Source organism: Podarcis filfolensis (genome assembly GCF_964270895.1).
Source record: "Podarcis filfolensis genome assembly, chromosome: 2".
Taxonomy (NCBI): domain Eukaryota; kingdom Metazoa; phylum Chordata; class Lepidosauria; order Squamata; family Lacertidae; genus Podarcis; species Podarcis filfolensis.
Window position 1 is genome coordinate 105,998,431 of NC_139605.1, and position 18,530 is coordinate 106,016,960.

At 46.1% G+C, this 18,530-nt stretch overlaps 1 protein-coding gene across 1 annotated transcript; it reads left to right on the forward strand.

Annotated features, from left to right (window-relative positions):
* The first annotated feature begins 2,632 nt into the window (after positions 1-2,632).
* On the forward strand, positions 2,633-3,357 carry SMIM36 (small integral membrane protein 36). The gene has a single exon (XM_083595531.1). The coding sequence runs from the start codon at positions 2,919-2,921 to the stop codon at positions 3,201-3,203; it is 285 nt and encodes a 94-aa protein (XP_083451657.1). The 5' UTR covers positions 2,633-2,918; the 3' UTR covers positions 3,204-3,357.
* Positions 3,358-18,530: the final 15,173 nt, after the last annotated feature.

The window sequence follows — 18,530 nt, forward strand, 5'->3', positions numbered from 1 at the left end:
GCAGCTGCATGTGGAGGAGCGGAGACACGAACCCAGTTCACCAGATTACGAGTCTACTGCTCTTAACTCAAGCGATGCTGGATTTCGGCATCAATGTAGGCCCTTGTGGGAAGATAACTGCCCAGGTAGGAGAAGTGATCAACATTTTCCAGTGGAGCAGCACTAAGCAGAGTACAGCAGTGGAATGGAAAGTAGCTTTGTTACTCTTGAATGGCCTGGGCATACCTTCTGCAGACTGATCTTCAGTGTTGCACCACCAGGATCCAGGATCTAAGTTGTCATCTTCTGTGCTCTGCCTGTGGGCGGGGCTCATCCTTCCTCATCCAGCCAGTCCCTGACATCACCACTGCCTACTGGAGCTGCAGGCAGAGTGTGACTGCTTGGCCTATACCAGATGCAGAGCCAAAAAGGGCACTGCAACAATGACAAACAACAAAAGGTGAGAGGCAGAGGACACCGAATCTTGGTGTTGCACAGGGTGCTGCTGAAATTTTGAAAGCCTTAAGCCTGCCACTGTTGCAGTGGCAGGGATAGAGGCACCAGAGAAATACCCAGTGAAGCTGTAGAAGCCACTAAGATGGGACAGGGTGGGAATACAGAAGGCAGCTTGTGCAAGGCCTCCTCAGATGTTGTCTAGCTTCTACACTTACTCACACTTCCTTCTCCATCCTCCAGCCAGGCAAGGAAGAGGCATTGCCAGAGTTCAAGGACGCAGTTCAGCCAGGCAAGGAGGGTGCAAAGCAGGGCTGGTGAGGGATGAGGCCTGGGGAAAGGGGGATTGGCCTGGGGAAGAGTCCCATCATGGGCCAGATAAAGAGTGCTTGGGGGCCCTTATTGCATCTAGAGATGCAATGAGGTCAAGGGTACATTCTTTCATATGTGGTGGACCTGCATAAGGCTAAAAGAGTATTGGGAAATAATTTATAATGAATTGGGAGAGGGGAATGTTTAAAACCACCTTTAAAAACACACTCAGAGTCCTTTTCGTTGGGGATAATCAGATGGAAATTCCCAGGTGTCAACAAAGGTTATTTATGTATGCCACTACGGCGGCCCATGTTTTGTTAGCCCAAAAATGGAAAACGAGTGAGGCAACTTAAAGTGATGGAATATGTGCAGCTTGTGGATCTAACTTACAGAACAAGAGAACAAGAAGAACATTTGTTTAAAGAAGATTGGGAAATGTTTATTGAATATATGAGGGGAAATTGTGTACACTTGAAAACGTTGGCAGCATTAAGATAAATTAAACTGTGTGAATAAGTTTTGATGGAAGTAATAATGGAATACTGAATGGTTTAGTTTATATATAAAATACGCAGGGATTTGTGTTATGCAAAATGAATCATGGAAAGAGAAAAAGGAAAGACATTGATATTTTAAGGTTGTCTAAATGAATATTCTAAATTGTAAAACATAAAAATTAATAAAAATGATATATTAGGAAACAAAAGAGTGCTTGAGGGCCCCATTTGGCCTCTGACACTGAGGTTCCCCACCCATCAATGTAAGTCACTGTCATTATCCCCCATTTTGCAGACAGGAGTACTGAGGCAGACAGAGTTGTTTGAAAAGGACACCTAGTGAATTTAGAGATTTGAGATTTGAACTTGGGATTGCCTGATTCGTAGCCCAGTGGTTTCATCCATTCAATATTCCAAAAAGTATATTTGATTGCAGGACCAGGAAGAAAAGGAGAAGATCTTTGTATATCCTGAGTCAAACTTTTAAAAAATGTCCTGGCCTGGGAATTGTAGTTCTACGGTGTTCTGGGCACCTTGAAGAAAAGAGATGCAACACTCTCTCTATTAAAAGGACCATTCCTAAGATCCATTGAGGGAATTAGTTATAAAATGTGCAGTACAAACAGTGCCAGCCAAAGACGTTTTGCTCTCTGAGGTAAAAGCCAAGGTGGTTGTCATCTCCCCACATCCATATTCCATTTTTAAAATTTATTTAAAGAATTCATATCCCACTTTTCACTATGTCTCAAAGCGACAGACTGGGGAAGGAGGAAATAAAACATATAATAAACAAAATTCAAAAGAGGTTAAAATTTCAGAAAATAGAAACATCAGAGCAACATTCAGAGACCTGAAATGAAAACTGTTTTAAGCTAGCACCTGGGGCTGAGCAGGAACGGTGCCTGCCTGATATCTAGTGGAAAGGAGTTCCATGGAATTGGGCCTGCTGCACTGAATACACAACTCATCATTGACACAAGTCTCGCTTCTGACAGTGCTCCATACGCGAAAGCATCCTCTGCTGTAACCATGGAGAGCAGGCGAGAGATGCTGGGCAGGCTTTGTGGTACACACAGCCCTGTCCTCCCACGCCATGCCACTGCTCCCTGCTCCAACGGCATCTGCCGCCTGAGGCAGCCACCTCACTCTGCCCAATGGTAGGGCCAGGCCTGAGTGTAATACACTCTTAAGAACCCTTCAGAATCTAAGTTTCCCCAAAGCTCAAAATGAGCCACTGCCCATTTCCTGGTTTGTGTACCACTGCAAGACGGGAGGAAAACTGGAGCAGGAAAATAGATGATGGTTAATCTGGGTCTTTATTTTCCCAATAGCGCATGTCTGCCAAGGTTGAGCGCCAGGTCGTGGGGGGATGGGGAGAAAACATCCATCTGAATATTGCACTGCAAAGAAACATTCAGATGCAGCTCCTGCCACTGTTGGCCAAGGGGTATTAAAAGAGGGAGCTTAAGTTATTAAACTGAGCAGCTTTAATCATGCAGTTCAAGGGGGGAGGACCTGTTGCTAGAGGAGTGCGCAGGATTAAAGTATTTTTACCGCAAAGCCAATACATCTATCAGTTAGCTACTGCTCTGCTAGCCTGTGTGAGACAGTGTATGTGCATATGTCTACCTGCAGCTCCTTTCGCAGAGATCCTGCTAAATATTATGGGATCCGATGGATTTTTATTTAGAAATTGACCCGGTTACCTTGAACCTGATCATCCTGGTAGCTAGCTATGTCATCCTGCTCTTGGTTTTCCTGATTTCCTGTGTGATGTATGACTGTCGAGGGAGAGACCCGAGTAAGGAATATGCTCCTGAGATCCCAACAGAGAACCAGCCTCCGATCCGGCTAGTGGTGATGCAGCAAGGGAACCCCAACACCCGCTGGGCGAAAGGACCTTTCCCCACTTATGAAAACCCTCCTGGCCCACAAGGGAAAAGGACTACGATTGTATAAATTCAATTGCTCCAGGGTGCTGGTCCAAGACTGCCTCACCTGTGCCATGTTTACATCCTGCTTGCACAAGGAGAACGCAGCAAGGTAAGTCCAAGCTGACAACTTGGGTTTTCACGTACTCTGCAGAATGGGGTGATCTTTTGTCCTAAGTTCACTTTCGTTCCCACGTGCGGCAACAAAGAGAGGTAGCTTTAACCCTCATCTGATTCAAAATGCAATTTACCGTATTTTTCACTCCATAAGACGCACCTGACCATAAAACACATCTAGTTTTTAGAGGAGGAAAACAAGACAAAAAATTATGAACGAAACAGTGGGTGTATGATTTTTGTGGTTCATGCTGTGGCCACAGACATGTGAACTGATGGTGAATTTGGGGTGACCCAATGCAAAGATCCTGAGGATCCATGTGGATCTGTGCTTTGTAACCACATTTCCCCACCATTGCAGCCCCAGGAAACAGTGGATGTGTGATTTGGGGGGGGGGGCAGGCTGTAGCCATGGACATCGTATCGTATCATATCGTATCGTAAAACCTTTATTGGCATCGCATACAATATCCAAAACAGATCAATACAGAATTACCATTTCCCAGTGGCACAAAACATTTGCTAAAAGAAAGGAGGCATTCACTCCATAAGACGCACAGACATTTCCCCTTACTTTTTAGGAAGAAAAAAGTGCGTCTTATGGAGCGAAAAATACAGTATTTCTTATTTTCACATATGGCACCCCTTTTTGGCAGGTGTGTAAAAAAAGAAGCAAGCATCAGCCACCATACTGGGCAGCAATGCACATCATATCAAAACAGAGTAACGACCCATTAAAGATATAAAAAGAAAGAGATGCAGGCAACAGAGTTAAAGGAAGCAAACATAAACTTTTCTCTGGAAATTGTTCTCTCCGCTGCTGGGCGGGAAGGGTGCAGAGAAGAGGCATAAGCACAAACCTCATCAGTTTTGAGGATGCCAAAGATTGCAGGTCTAATGTGACTTCAACAAAAACAGAGATTCTTTGACAAGCAGCTGGAACTTAGGGCTAGGGATGGGGCAGTGGAGGGGAACACTTTTTGCTAAGTTCACACTGAAAGGCGAACTTATTTAATTTTCACTTCCTCGGCGTGGGAACCAAAATGCAGCTTTCCTTCAAAACCCGCACTTCAAAACGTGATGTCTACAAAAAATGTATCGCCTTCTGCATAAAATGCAAATATTTAGGGAAACAGCTTGCAAAAAAATGTGTTGTATTTGGGAAAATCACTTGGCAAAAATGTGTATTTTTGGTAGAATTGCATACAATTTGATGCTGACGAAAGGTCATGAAGATTTCCCTCCCCCCCCCCCCAAAAAAAAGAAAAAGTGATGTAGAAACGTGGAGAACAAACACAGGGTTGGGAAAATGCAAAAGTGAGAGAAACCGAAATGGACAAGATTCGCTCATCTCTAAGTGTCACCCATTCACAGTTATGAAGTTTAACACTAGGTATAATGTATAGAAAACAGTACATTAAAAGGGGGGTTATGGTCAACCCAGGAGTCAGCATTTCTGACAGCTTGTTTAATGCTAGCCAGGCACCTATATTTTAGATCAGGGGTCAGCAACATGCGGCCCATGGGCCGGATGCAGCCCACGAAGACTGTTTTCCCAGCCCACGAGCCGCCCCCAAACCGAGCCACCTGCTTGACGAGTCCCCCGCGAGTTGCGCTAAACTGGCGTGGCGCAGGGACTCGCCAGCGGTGCCGGAAATCACATCTGTGCACGTGCAGATACCAGAAATCGCGTCTGGCATGCCCAGATGCCAGAAATCGGTTCTGCACAGGCACAATTTTTGGCATCTGGGCATGCACAGAAGCAATTTTCGGCACTGCGGACCTGTGCAGACTCGATTTCCGGCGTCATACTGCGCCGGTCCAGCCCACGGATGATCTCCGTGGGAGTGATCCAGCCCATGGCCAGTAAGCCTTGCCGACCCCTGTTTTAGATGCTTGCCAAAGACCATCTTTCCTCCCAGGCTTTTTATTTCTGCTGCAATTTTCCTTACGGCTGTTTTATTGTGTTTTACAAGGCTAGCAGCAAGGAAATAGAAAAAAACTCACACCAATCAAAACATAATGAAATACTATAATAATAAAATGAGCAGTCAGAACAGGCCACTACTGTCAGAGAAAATCTAATTCATCAGCAGTAAACAGAACACACAAAGAAAAGTTCCATCTGTTCTGCATCTCTAAAGGGCCCTGGTGCTGGGAGACATAGGATGAGGACAAAGCCATACAAGCCTTCCTAAAGAGGATGTACCAGAACCTTGGTGCCACAACTGAAAAGACCCTGCCCCTCACCTACCAAACCAGCAATATTTCTCTAGGGAAGGGCCAATCCACTGGGAGAAGGCCAACCCTCGCACCTCCCCAGCAAGGTAAACACATATTCAGCAAGGAAAGAGAGACCCGTGCCTGACTGGTTTCTGCAGCTCCTCATTAGGCAATGTTAATTTATTTGATTCTGTTCCTGAATTGCTTCCCAATTCCGTCTTGCTTTAGGATGCTTACACAGGGAGAATGCCAGCCACTTCCTTTGGGAGGGCTTCTTTCGCCTTACTAGGTGTCTTTTTTCAATCTATCAGCTTCACGACATTAGAAACGTGATCCACCTAAGCTTAGTTTTGTCCACTCCACATTGATGGTAGGTAGCCTCTCTCCTGGGTTTCAGGCAGGAGCATACCCTCCAACATTTCTCTAATGAAAATAGGGAAGTCCTATTGCATAATGATGGTGATGAAGATCATTTTACTATTTATACCCCGGCCCATCTGACTGAGTTTCCCCAGCCACTGTGAGGCTTCCAACAAAAAGACATAATGCAAAAATTAAACATTTAAAAAACTTCCCTATACAGTGGTACCTTGGTTCTCAAACTTAATCCGTTCTGGAAGTCCGTTCCAAAACCAAAGCGTTCCAAAACCAAGGCAGTCTTTCCCATAGAAAGATTAATCCGTTCCAGACTTTTAAAAACAACCCCTAAAACAGCAATTTAACATGAATTTTACTATCTAACGAGACCATTGGTCCATAAAATGAAAACAATAAGCAATGTACTGCAGTCACACAATCAATCAATCAATCAATCAGTAGCTGAACTGGGTTCTACACAGTCACAAAAAAAGGAGCTGCAAAAACAAAAATGCAAAATAAATAGCAAAACAGCGTAACACTCAAAATGGAAATGTGGCACTCAAATCAGAAGTGTGGCACTCAAATCGGAAGCGTAACACTCAAAACGGAGCACGTTCGGCTTCCGAAAAAATGTTCGCAAACTGGAACACTTATTTCCGTGTTTGCTGTGTTTGGGTTCCAAGTTGTTTGAGTACCAAGGCGTTTGAGAACCAAGGTACCGCTGTACAGGGCTGCCTTCAGATATCTTCTAAAGGTTGTATAGTTACTTATCTCCTTGACTTGGGGGTTGCATAACTCCATAAAAGGTAAAGGCACCCCGACCGTTAGGTCCTGTCGCAGACGGCTCTGGGATTGTGGCGCTCATCTCGCTTTACTGGCCGAGGGAGTCAGTGTACAGCTTCCGGGTCATGTGGCCAGCATGTGGCGAACCAGAGCCATGCACGGAAACGCCGTTTACCTTCCCACCGGAGTGGTACCTGTTAATCTACTTGCATTTCGTGCTTTCGAACTGCTAGGTTGGCAGGAGCAGGGACCAAGCAACGGGAGCTCATCCCATTGCAGGGATTCAAACTGCTGACCTTCTGATCGGCAACCCTAGGATCTATGGTTTAACCAACAGCACCACCTGCATAACTCCATAACCTCCAACATTTCTCCGATGAAAATAAAGACACCCTAAGGAAAAGTGGGACATTACAGAATCAAATCAGAAACCGGGATGGCTTCTGCAAATCCAGGACTGCCCCTGGAAAACAGGGACACTTGGAAGGTCTGAAGGAGTCTTGCCTTACCTAGGGATGCGAGAGATGGACATCTTTGTTGAAGATCCAAATTTGGTGCAATGACACTGACTTACAGCTCTTCTAATGAGCACTGTATCCAAGTTATGGCTAGTCACTTCAAACTGTGACCAGGGCCAGGTGCGGCAATAATATTGCACAGTGGACTGATTGGCAGGAATGTCGAGAGTTTGATAGCAAGGCTATGATTTAGCCATTGAACAGATTTGCCACTTAAAATATGGCACTTTCTAAACATGTGATCTTCTAGAGATAAAAGAGAACAATTTGGTTCAGCTAATACTGATCAGTTATTATTGGGGATCTTGTTGCCAGAGTCAAGAAATGGCAATACATTTCTGCCCCCCTAACAGGGCAATCAACACCAAAATCACTATACAGGGGAGAAGGTTCGAAAGAACCTGGCAGAAAGCTCACACCATAAACTGCAGCCAGCAAATGATTTATGTTGATTGTAAGTTGCTTTGGGATAAAGTGACCAACAACTGCAAGAAATATAATAAAATAAATAATTATAAGCGGATTGATGTTGACTTTTCATCCTTGGTAGGAAGGGAAACACCAGATAGTTTATACATCTAAACTTCCTCATTCTCTTTGTGGCTTTCAGCATTAAACAATAGTTGACGCGGTAAGGACAATGCACAGATCACATGCCGGCCAGAGGGAATTTCTATGAATAACTATTAATCTCTGCAAAAAATGCTTTTTCAGAGTCAGATTGCAGCATTGGGTGACATGAGCTGAAATATCCTGGAAGAATGTATTAGTGTGTGATTGAATCAGTCTTCAACAGCCATTATAGAAACTTGACTCAGTCAATTACACCAAATTTGAAAATAAATGCTGTAGTTTTATACACAGAGAGAAAGAGAGAGAGAGAGAGAGAGAGAGAGAGAGAGAGAGAGAGGGAGGGAGAGACTGAGTTCTGAAATGAAGGAATTCAACCTATCACCCATCCTGGACCTTCTCACAGACTTGGGTGGTAGCTGATTTTGATTATTTGGAGGGTGTTTTGGAGGGGAAGGTATTCTGTGCATGCTCAGGGGTACTGCATGCATTCTTTATTTCCCGTTTTAAGACTAGCCATGCTACAGAAAGCAGTCTGGCCTTGAAGTTGCAAGGCTGGAGATGATAGCTACAGTTTCTGATTGGAGGGGAACGTTGGCAGAGAAAGCCCTTTGGAATCTTATATGGAGGAGTTAATTTTGTTTCTGTATCCTCGGCTCTGCAGTTTGGCGGAGGGCTGGGAGAGGACGCATTTAAAGCATGGGCCATCCGGAAGAAGGGGTACAAAGTCCCAGGGAGGATAGGACCCTGTGGCAATTCTTCCACCCCACAATCCCAACTGAATATTGGCAGATCCCCCCTGTATTCAATGCCCCACCATCTATCTATCTATCTATCTATCTGTCTATCTATCTATCTATCTATCTATCTATCTATCTATCATCTATCTATCTATCATCTATCTATCTATCTATCACATTTATCAGCTTTTCCTCCAAGAGGCTTGAAGTGCTGCACATGATTCTCCCCTTCCTGATTTAATCTACACAAGAACCCTGTGAGGTAGGTCAGGCTGAGAGGCAGTACCAGGCCCAAGGTCACCCAGGTGAGCTTCATGGCCGAGTGCAGATTTGAACTGTGGTCTCCCAGGTCTGACACTCTAATCTCAACATGGTTGAGAAGAAGCAGCTCAAGACAAACGGCTCCTTTGCCTTCTTAATGGCCCTTCCCCATGTGGAGTCAGAGGTGTTATTTTGTGGGTTTTTTTTATAAGATATTTATTAGGGTTTTACAAAAAACAGAGATTTACAGAATAAAAAGAAAGCAAAGAAAAGGAAGAAAATAAAAAATACAAAAAAATACAAAAAAATTACAAAAATACATAGAAAAAAAGAAAATACAAAATACAAAGAACAGATAAATGAGAGGTGTTATTTTGAATGATTTGGCTTTCAGGAAGGGAGTGGACTTGCTAGGGAACATAAAAAAGGATTTTGACAAACAGGCTGCTCTTTTTCCCGGGACAATGTTGTTTTGGTCCAACCTTCTGAAGAGAAGGGTTTGAGGTGGTTCCCATAGCCCTATGGCCATTGAAAAATACAGGAAACTCTTAAATCGTGTGGTGGCACGCAAATTATGCTATATGAATGGACATGTGATCCTGCATGCTGACATCCAGTTCCGTGAATGTTCTTTATTTCGTGATGACGGCATTCACCTTTCAAATCTCAGCAATGATATTTGGCTGGCCGACATCATCAGAAGCCTTAGGGATTGGTTGCAGCTGTCAGGGTATTGGACAGCGAGCCTCTTTGGGCTCGGGTGGCAGTTAGGCATTGAAATATGTTTGTGTATTGGAGGGCAGGGTGTGGCCATCGCCTACCCCTCCTCTTTATGGGTATTCCGGTAAAGGAATCTGGCGGTCGTGGATCCTGTCCAACGCCCTTGCTGGTGGCTAGGGCCATGGCACGACCCCCCGGTGACATCAGGGGGAGCTTTCAGTTGTATTTGCATCAACAGGCTCCTCCTACTGGTGGTTAACCCTTGATACTCACCCCTCCCCGAGGGGGTGGAGGCACGCTCTGTTGTTTTATCCAATGCCTAAGCCAATACCTCTCACATGCTGTAATCAATAAAGTTGTGGCCTTTTTTAGCCCATCAACCTAATATACTGTGTCCATGTGACTTTCTTATTCTCAAGCAGGTGGTGGGTCCTTGAATCACACCTCTTTGTCTGCCTCCAGGATTCCTACATCCAGGAATCTTCTCTGGACTAAAGGACTGGTGCAGACTGGAGGCCAGAGAGGCCATAGAATCATAGAACCACAAGGGTCATCTAGAGTCCAGGCACCAGCAAACTTTTTCAGCAGGGGGCCGGTCCACTGTCCCTCAGACCTTGTGGGGGGCTGGACTATATTTTTTTGAAGGGAATGAACAAATTCCTATGCCCCACAAATAACCCAGAGATGCATTTTAAATAAAAGGACACATTCTACTCATGTAAAAACATGCTGATTCCTGGACCGTCCATGGGCCAGATTTAGAAGGCAATTGGGCCGGATCCTACCCTTGATCTAGACCAACTCCCTGCAGTGCAGGGATCTTTTGCCCAACGTGGGGCTTGAACCCATGAAACTGAGATTAAGAGTCCCATGCTCTACCAACTGAGCTATGAGATGCTTCGGGGGGGGGGGGGAGTTTCAGAAGCCCTGGTGGTGGAGGAGACATGGGAAGATGGTCCTGTCTTCAAGTTAGATTTTATTTTATTTCTGGGGAGGGGAGGGGGCTTCTTCTATTTCCATGAATCAAGGCCAGCCTTCCCCAGCCAGTTGCTCTCCAGATACTTCTGAACTACAGCTCCGGTCGCCCTTGACGTTTGGCCATGCTGGGTGGGGTTAATAGGAGTCCAAGTTCAAAGTCATCTGCTGGGTTGGAGCACAGCTGATCTAGTCTCTTCTCTTGCCATTCAGCCATGTCTGCACCTAGAGCAGTGCCAAAATTACATATAAGCTAAACAAGCGATAGCTTAGGGCCCCACTCTCTTGGGGGCCCCAAAAAAATTTACAGGGAAAAAAACACTGGATGTACATTTCCAGAATATAAGATAAAAAACAAATAAAATAAAACCTCCATACAGCAACAGTGTTTGGTGCTGTGTAGGCTCCTGTGATGTAAGCAATGGGCCCCGCCTGCTAGCCTGCTCCTTAAAATATCACTGGTTTGCTCATTTCTATATATAGGGTGCCTACATTCTGCTATTTATAATTATTAGTAGTTTGCATCATATAATAACACCTATTATTATTTCATGTTATAGCAAGTTTCTAGAGACTAGCTTATGAGGCTTTGTAAATTGTGTTTCTAAAGGAACTTTTGTTATTGCCAAATGCCAGTGTGTTTGCATTGTTAAGTTTGTTATGAATAAAAAACCATTTTAAGTTAGAGCTTAACAATTATTTCACTATTAATATCCATCTTCTTAATTGTATTTCACTGTTAATATACTTCTTAATAAATTGTATTTCAGTTCAACAATTACTTTGATAAAATACGTATCTGGTTATGTGCAGATGGCTTTAGATACCTATTAGGTCCGTAAATGACCATATAGCATATATTCAACACAAATAAAACAGCGACAATCTGTTGTTGGCAAAGGACAGCTGGACCTATAAAGGGCCCCATTACCTTCAGTAGCTTAGGGCCTCATCAAACCTAAATCCAGCCCTGACCTAGAGCACGCAAAGGCAACTCAGAACGTCACACAGGTGAGCTCCCCTGTACTCCCCAGTATTGCCATGCAGACACACAGGGAGTGTTCTGGGACAAGCATTCCACTCACCCAAATTATGAGGCAAACATGCCCTGACACAGAAGGATTTTGCAAGAGCAAACGAGGCTCTCTCTGTGTGTCTCTCTTCTGTCTCTCCTGATCTCACTGTTGTTGACAGGGAAACAGTGATGAAATGAGGCGGGGGGAGCTAATCAATCAGAGATCAGTTTTGTGGTGAAGTTTGGGAGACTTTGCCCTGATGCTTCAGAGGTCACTGAACTAGATGTGCTTTTTTGTCGTTGTTTGCACAGAGCTGTAGCTATCTGAATGAAGGCACTTCTACCCTGATTGTCATGGATGGCATTCAGCTATGTTTTACTCAGAGTAGACACACTGAAATGCATGCCCATGACTAAGGTAGGTCCATTATTTCTAATGGGTCTTCTTCGGAGTAAAACATAGCTGAATATGTGCAGAACGGAAGAATGCTATGGAAACGTCAGTGATACAAATGGTTAGAAAGCTTTCTACAGTGGTACCTCGGCTTACATATGCTTCAGTTTTCATACGCTTCAGGTTACAGACTCTGCTAGCCCAGAAATAGTACCTTGGGTTAAGAACTTTGCTTCAGGATGAGAACAAAAATCGCACGACGGTGGCGCGGCAGCAGCGGGAGGCCCCATTAGCTAAAGTGGTGCTTCAGGTTAAGAACAGGTTCAGGTTAAGAACGGACCTCCAGAATGAATTAAGTACTTAACCCGAGGTACCACTGTATTATTTTGGGAGGTTGTTGATGTTTGAAGTTTCATTGTGTTTTTAATATTCTGTTGGGAGCAGCCCAGAGTGGCTGGGGCAACCCAGTCAGATGGAGGATGGTGATGATTGGCACACGTTAGCCAGTTTTGTGCTCACCAACCCTTTGTGCACACTAACCCAGAAGAAAGCAGGGCTACCTAGTTAATATAAAGGTAAAGGGACCCCTGATCGTCAGGTCCAGTCGTGACCGACTCTGGGGTTGTGGTGCTCATCTCGCTTTATTGGCCAAGGGAGCTGGCATACAGCTTCCGGGTCATGTGACCAGCATGACTAAGCTGCTTCTGGCGAACCAGAGCCGCGCACGGAAATGCCGTTTACCTTCCCGCCGGAGCGGTACCTATTTATCTACTTGCACTTTGAGGTGCTTTCAAACTGCTAGGTTGGCAGGAGCAGGGACTGAGCAACAGGAGCTCACCCCATCGCAGTGATTTGACCTTCTGATCGGCAAGCCCTAGGCTCTGTGGTTTAACCCACAGCACCACCTGCGTCCTTACCTAGTTAATATACTCATTGTCAATTTTTTATACACAGCACAAAAATTGAGGATGGCTGAATTTGTCTTTGTTTCCACCGTCGGCGTCATTTTAGCATTTTTCTGCCCATAATTCTGTTGTTTCCATATTAATCTGCAATTCTCATATCAACGCCTCCTCAAAACATAGATTTAAAAGCATATGTTAATTTTAATTTGTACCGTATTTTTTGCCCTATAGGGCGCACCGCCCCATAGGACGCACCTAGGTTTTTTTTGGGGGGGGGGAAATAACGAAAAAAACTTATTTCCCCCCCAGGCGCGTGGCTGGCGCGGGGGAAGCCCGAGCTTCCCCCAATCCCAGCCCCGAGAACAGCCTGCTATCCGCAAGCTTAGGGAGGCCAGCGGTAAGTCGCGCCGGTCTCCCCAGGCTTCGGAATGCAGGCAGCTCTGCGCAGCCATCGGGAGGCGGGCGCGACTTCGCCCCACGCTCAGGATGGCTGCGCAGAGCTGCGCTGGCCCCGGGACAGCAGGCAGCTCTGCGCAGCCATCGGGAGGCGGGCGCGACTTCGCCCCACGCTCAGGATGGCTGCGCAGAGCTGCGCTGGCCCCGGGGCTGCAGGCAGCTCTGCGCAGCCATCGGGAGGCGGGCGCGACTTCGCGCCCCGCTCCGGATGGCTGCGCAGAGCTGCGCTGGCCCCGGGGCTGCAGGCAGCTCTGCGCAGCCATCGGGAGGCGGGCGCAACTTCGCGCCCCGCTCCGGATGGCTGTGCAGAGCTGCGCTCGCCCCGGGACCGCAGGCAGCTCTGCGCAGCCATCGGGAGGTGGGCGGGAAGTGGCGCCAGTCTCCCGAGGGTTGCGCAGAGCTTCCTGAAGCCTGGAGAGCGAGAGGGGTCGGTGCGCACCGACCCCTCTTGCTCTCCAGGCTTCAGCGAAAGCTGCATTCGCCGCATAGGACACACACACATTTCCCCTTCATTTTTGGAGGGGAAAAAGTGCGTCCTATAGGGCGAAAAATACGGTATTTAAAGAAATACAAATTAAAGGGAAAGATAATACAAGCATTCGCAGGAGGCTAAGGCTTGTTTGAATCAGTTCTAGAAGGTGGAACAGAATTTGTGGGATGATAACCCCCCTACACACTCATTCCTAATCAAAAAAATAGATTTCTCCCTGTGGTTCAGTCAGTTCCTACCTGCCCAGCTACTGCTTACCTGTCCTTCGCTTATAAGAACATATTAAGAGATCCCAGGGTGATCAGACCACTTATCTGAACTAGGATCCTGTTTCTCAAAGCTTGCTTCTCCACACACTGACCTCACATCTAACCTGAATTTATTTATTTATTTTTATCCTTACATTTTAACCCACCTTTCTCCTCCAAGGGGCTTAAGGTGGTGTTCACGGCCTCATCCCCCCACCGGTTGCCATCTTATTCTCACAACAGCCGTGTGAGGTAGATTAGGTTGAGAGACTGCGACTGCCTGCCCCATTCAAGGTCACCCACAGAGCTTAATAGCTGATTTGGGATTTGAACCCTGATCTGCTAGGTCCAACCCTTTAACCGCTATGTCATACAGTGGTACCTCGGGTTAAGTACTTAATTCGTTCCGGAGGTCCGTACTTAACCTGAAACTGTTCTTAACCTGAAGCACCACTTTAGCTAATGGGGCCTCCTGCTGCCGCCACGCTGGCAGAGCATGATTTCTGTTCTCATCCTGAAGCAAAGTTCTTAACCTGAAGCACTATTTCTGGGTTAGCGGAGTCTGTAACCTGAAGTGTATGTAACCTGAAGCATACGTAACCCGAGGTACCACTGTACTGTTTCTATGCCACAATTGACTGCCTTGATGGCTTGACTTTGAAACACCATGGATAACATAACGAGCCTCATTCAGCTGCCAGGTTTGGTCCTACGATGCTGAGGTAGAGCACATTTTTTGGAGAGGTTTGGAGTCTTATCGAACTACATCACTGTTTGTGTTTGAAGAGTCTCTCTCTATCATTGAGGGCAAATATTTGTCTGAGAGCTTTCCTGAAAATAATGAAAGAGTAGAACTTTGTCCATTAGATAGTTGTGCACATAGGTGATAACTTTTTTTAGAAAATGGGGGGCACACCCCGCCCCACACTTCTGCAGAGTACACCTTCCTCCATTTCTGGGAGGCAAGATGGGGGGGGGGGAGGAAAGGGCAGCTCCCAGTTGTGGGGAGATGGCTGCCCAAGGAAGGGAGGGAGGGAGGCGCCAACTTGTGGAAAATATGTGAGGGGCTGCCCCCTAAATATTTTATTGGGGGTGAAGGGACCAGGGCCTATGGTTATGCAACATTAAGACCAGGCAGTTTGTCTTACTGCAATCTGCACTCAAAGATCTCCTTGCTGTGTGCCAATATTACAAGTTAGATATTACAGTGGTACCTCAGGTTACATACGCTTCAGGTTACATACGCTTCAGGTTACACACTCCGCTAACCCAGAAATAGTGCTTCAGGTTAAGAACTTTGCTTCAGGATAAGAACAGAAATTGGGCTCTGGCGGCGCGGCGGCAGCAGGAGGCCCCATTAGCTAAAGTGGTGCTTCAGGTTAAGAACAGTTTCAGGTTAAGAACGGACCTCCTTAACAAATTAAGTACGTAACCTGAGGTACCACTGTTTATTATAACTTAAGCTGCTGCATATGAATTTAGGATTGGTGCTGAGACAATATAAACCCTCACCTGCTAAGGCAGGAAGCGCCAATCTCATTTGGCTACTGCTGTTTTAAATTTTTTGGAGAATAATGCCATTTCTCTCCGCTACAATTCCTCAGGTCCGAATGCTTAGCAGTGCTTTGCTTTTTCAGGGCAAATCTTGAGTCATGCTGCCATGGGGTTGCATCTTATAGGCTCCCTCATACTGACTCTAGCTTTCAGCCACAATACTTTATTTCGTTATAACTAGATTCAACATCCCAGTGTTGCAAAAGCAATTCAAGGATCTCCACATTTTGGCTGGGCTTATCGACTAGCCTCTATTTACTGCCACTGTTGACCCTCATCCTCTGGCAAACACAGAGACCTTGGAGAAGTATGACTGATCCCTCACTTTGGAGAAGCATAGAATCATAGAATCATAGAATCATAGAGTTGGAAGAGACCACAAGGGCCATCGAGTCCAACCCCCTGCCAAGCAGGAAACACCATCAGAGCACTCCTGACATATGGTTGTCAAGCCTCTGCTTAAAGACCTCCAAAGAAGGAGACTCCACCACACTCCTTGGCAGCAAATTCCACTGTCGAACAGCTCTTACTGTCAGGAAGTTCTTCCTAATGTTTAGGTGGAATCTTCTTTCTTGTAGTTTGGATCCATTGCTCCATGTCCGCTTCTCTGGAGCAGCAGAAAACAACCTTTCTCCCTCCTTTATTTGACATCCTTTTATATATTTGAACATGGCTATCATATCACCCCTTAACCTCCTCTTCTCCAGGCTAAACATGCCCAGCTCCCTTAGCCGTTCCTCATAAGGCATCGTTTCCAGGCCTTTGACCATTTTGGTTGCCCTCCTCTGGACACGTTCCAGTTTGTCAGTGTCCTTCTTGAACTGTGGTGCCCAGAACTGGACACAGTACTCCAGGTGAGGTCTGACCAGAGCAGAATACAGTGGCACTATTACTTCCCTTGATCTAGATGCTATACTCCTATTGATGCAGCCCAGAATTGCATTGGCTTTTTTAGCTGCCGCGTCACACTGTTGGCTCATGTCAAGTTTGTGGTCCACCAAGACTCCTAGATCCTTTTCACATGTACTGCTCTCAAGCCAGGTGTCACCCATCTTGTATTTGTGCCTCTCATTTTTTTTGCCCAAGTGCAATACTTTACATTTCTCCCTGTTAAAATTCATCTTGCAGAGTAGGCCTCTCTTCCTGATCTTAATACCCAGTGTCTGGTATAAAGAAAAATATAGCATCCTTGCCCTCACCTCACAGAAGTGAGTCTGGCATGAAGTGAGAGATGCATGTAAATTTTCCCCTCTCTTTCCACGAAGCAGGAATATTCTGGATCTCTATGTTGGGCACAGGGTGGAAAGTGATGGTTGTCAGAATAAGGTCATCACTAGTAAGTGCATATGTGGACTCCAATACAGTGGTACCTCGGGTTACATACGCTTCAGGTTACATACGCTTCAGGTTACAGACTCCGCTAACCCAGAAATAGTACCTCAGGTTAAGAATTTTGCTTCAGGATGAGAACAGAAATCGTGCTCCGGCAGCACAGCAGCAGCAGCAGGCCCCATTAGCTAAAGTGGTGCTTCAGGTTAAGAACAGTTTCAGGTTAAGAACGGACCTCCGGAACGAATTAAGTACTTAACCCGAGGTACCACTGTAGGTACCACTGTACATCATAATGCATCACTTATTGCATGCAACTTTGTGTGCCCAGGCAATGTGACCTGCCTGCCTCTTATTCCATGCAACAATTGAAGAAGGTCTCAGAGAAGCATCGGGTTCAAATTAGGCCACAGCTTTATCGATTACAGTTGTGAGTTTGGCACAGCATTGAGTGTATCCAACATGATCTAGCCCTCTGGCTGGATAATTATGGTGGGGTCAACCCTGATACAGGATATCCTATGACATACATCAAATAGGTACAATCCGACAGGTTTGCCAAGCTGGGGAGTGCCATGACCCAGTGGGGTCTTTAGCATATGCACCACTGGGGTGCAAAGATCTGCCCAGCGCCCCGTTGTGAATGACAAGCGCCGCCGCTGGCGCGGTACGTCTTTGGTAAATGAGTGCACAAAGTCAAAAGTCCTTTAGTGGAACAGTAGGTATACATTTCGGTAATACCTAGGTATACAGTGGTACCTCGGGTTACAGACGCTTCAGGTTACAGACTCTGCTAACCCAGAAATCGTGCTTCAGGTTAAGAACTTTGCTTCAGGATGAGAACAGAAATCGTGCGGTGGCGGCGCAGCGGCAGCGGGAGGCCCCATTAGCTAAAGTGGTACCTCAGGTTAAGAACAGACCTCCAGAACGAATTAAGTCCTTAACCCGAAGTACCATTGTATATGTATTTTGTTTTTCTAGCTTGATCAAAATTATTTATTATTTCATAACAGGTAGATAGTTAAGAGCTTCAGCGGCGGGCATCTGGTGCCCCCCAGAATTCGGCACTTGGGTGCCCTGCACCCCTTTCACCCCTGGGTAAAGACGGCCCTGCTACAATTCTCAGCCCCCACCTGGGCATATGGTCACAAGCTCCTCTCCTGGGATCTCTTCAACAGGATACCCTGCTGCCACGTAGGGGTTTTGGATGAGGCCTATGTCTCACCATGCAACCAAGACTATACACCTAATGCCATAACTGGCAAAGTTGTGACAATTTCCATGAGGAAGACAAAAATAAAACCCAACAGGCCCAATTAGCCTGAGGGTGAAATTCCTCACTGGCCCCAAATCTGGCGACCAAAGCGATCTATAGCAAGGTCAATCAAATACCAAAAGGATGAGAGAGGGAGATCTGAAAGATAACTGCACTGCCTGGTGAGACTTCCGTCTGGAGTCCCTGTCAGCTCCGCCCCTCCAAAGTACCACCCATGGGGCTGACTGCGATTGGCCAATTTGTAGGCGGGCCAGTTTGAATTCCCCCAGCCAATGGGAGAGGCAGCTACATCTCCCATCAGCACATGAAAGATGGAAGATGGCGGCAACGTCCCACCAAGCCACAACTTCTGGCCAGCTCACAGGCAAGTAAGTGGAAATTTCCTTGTGAAACAGTCCGTTGTTTTGCCCCTGAACTTTAT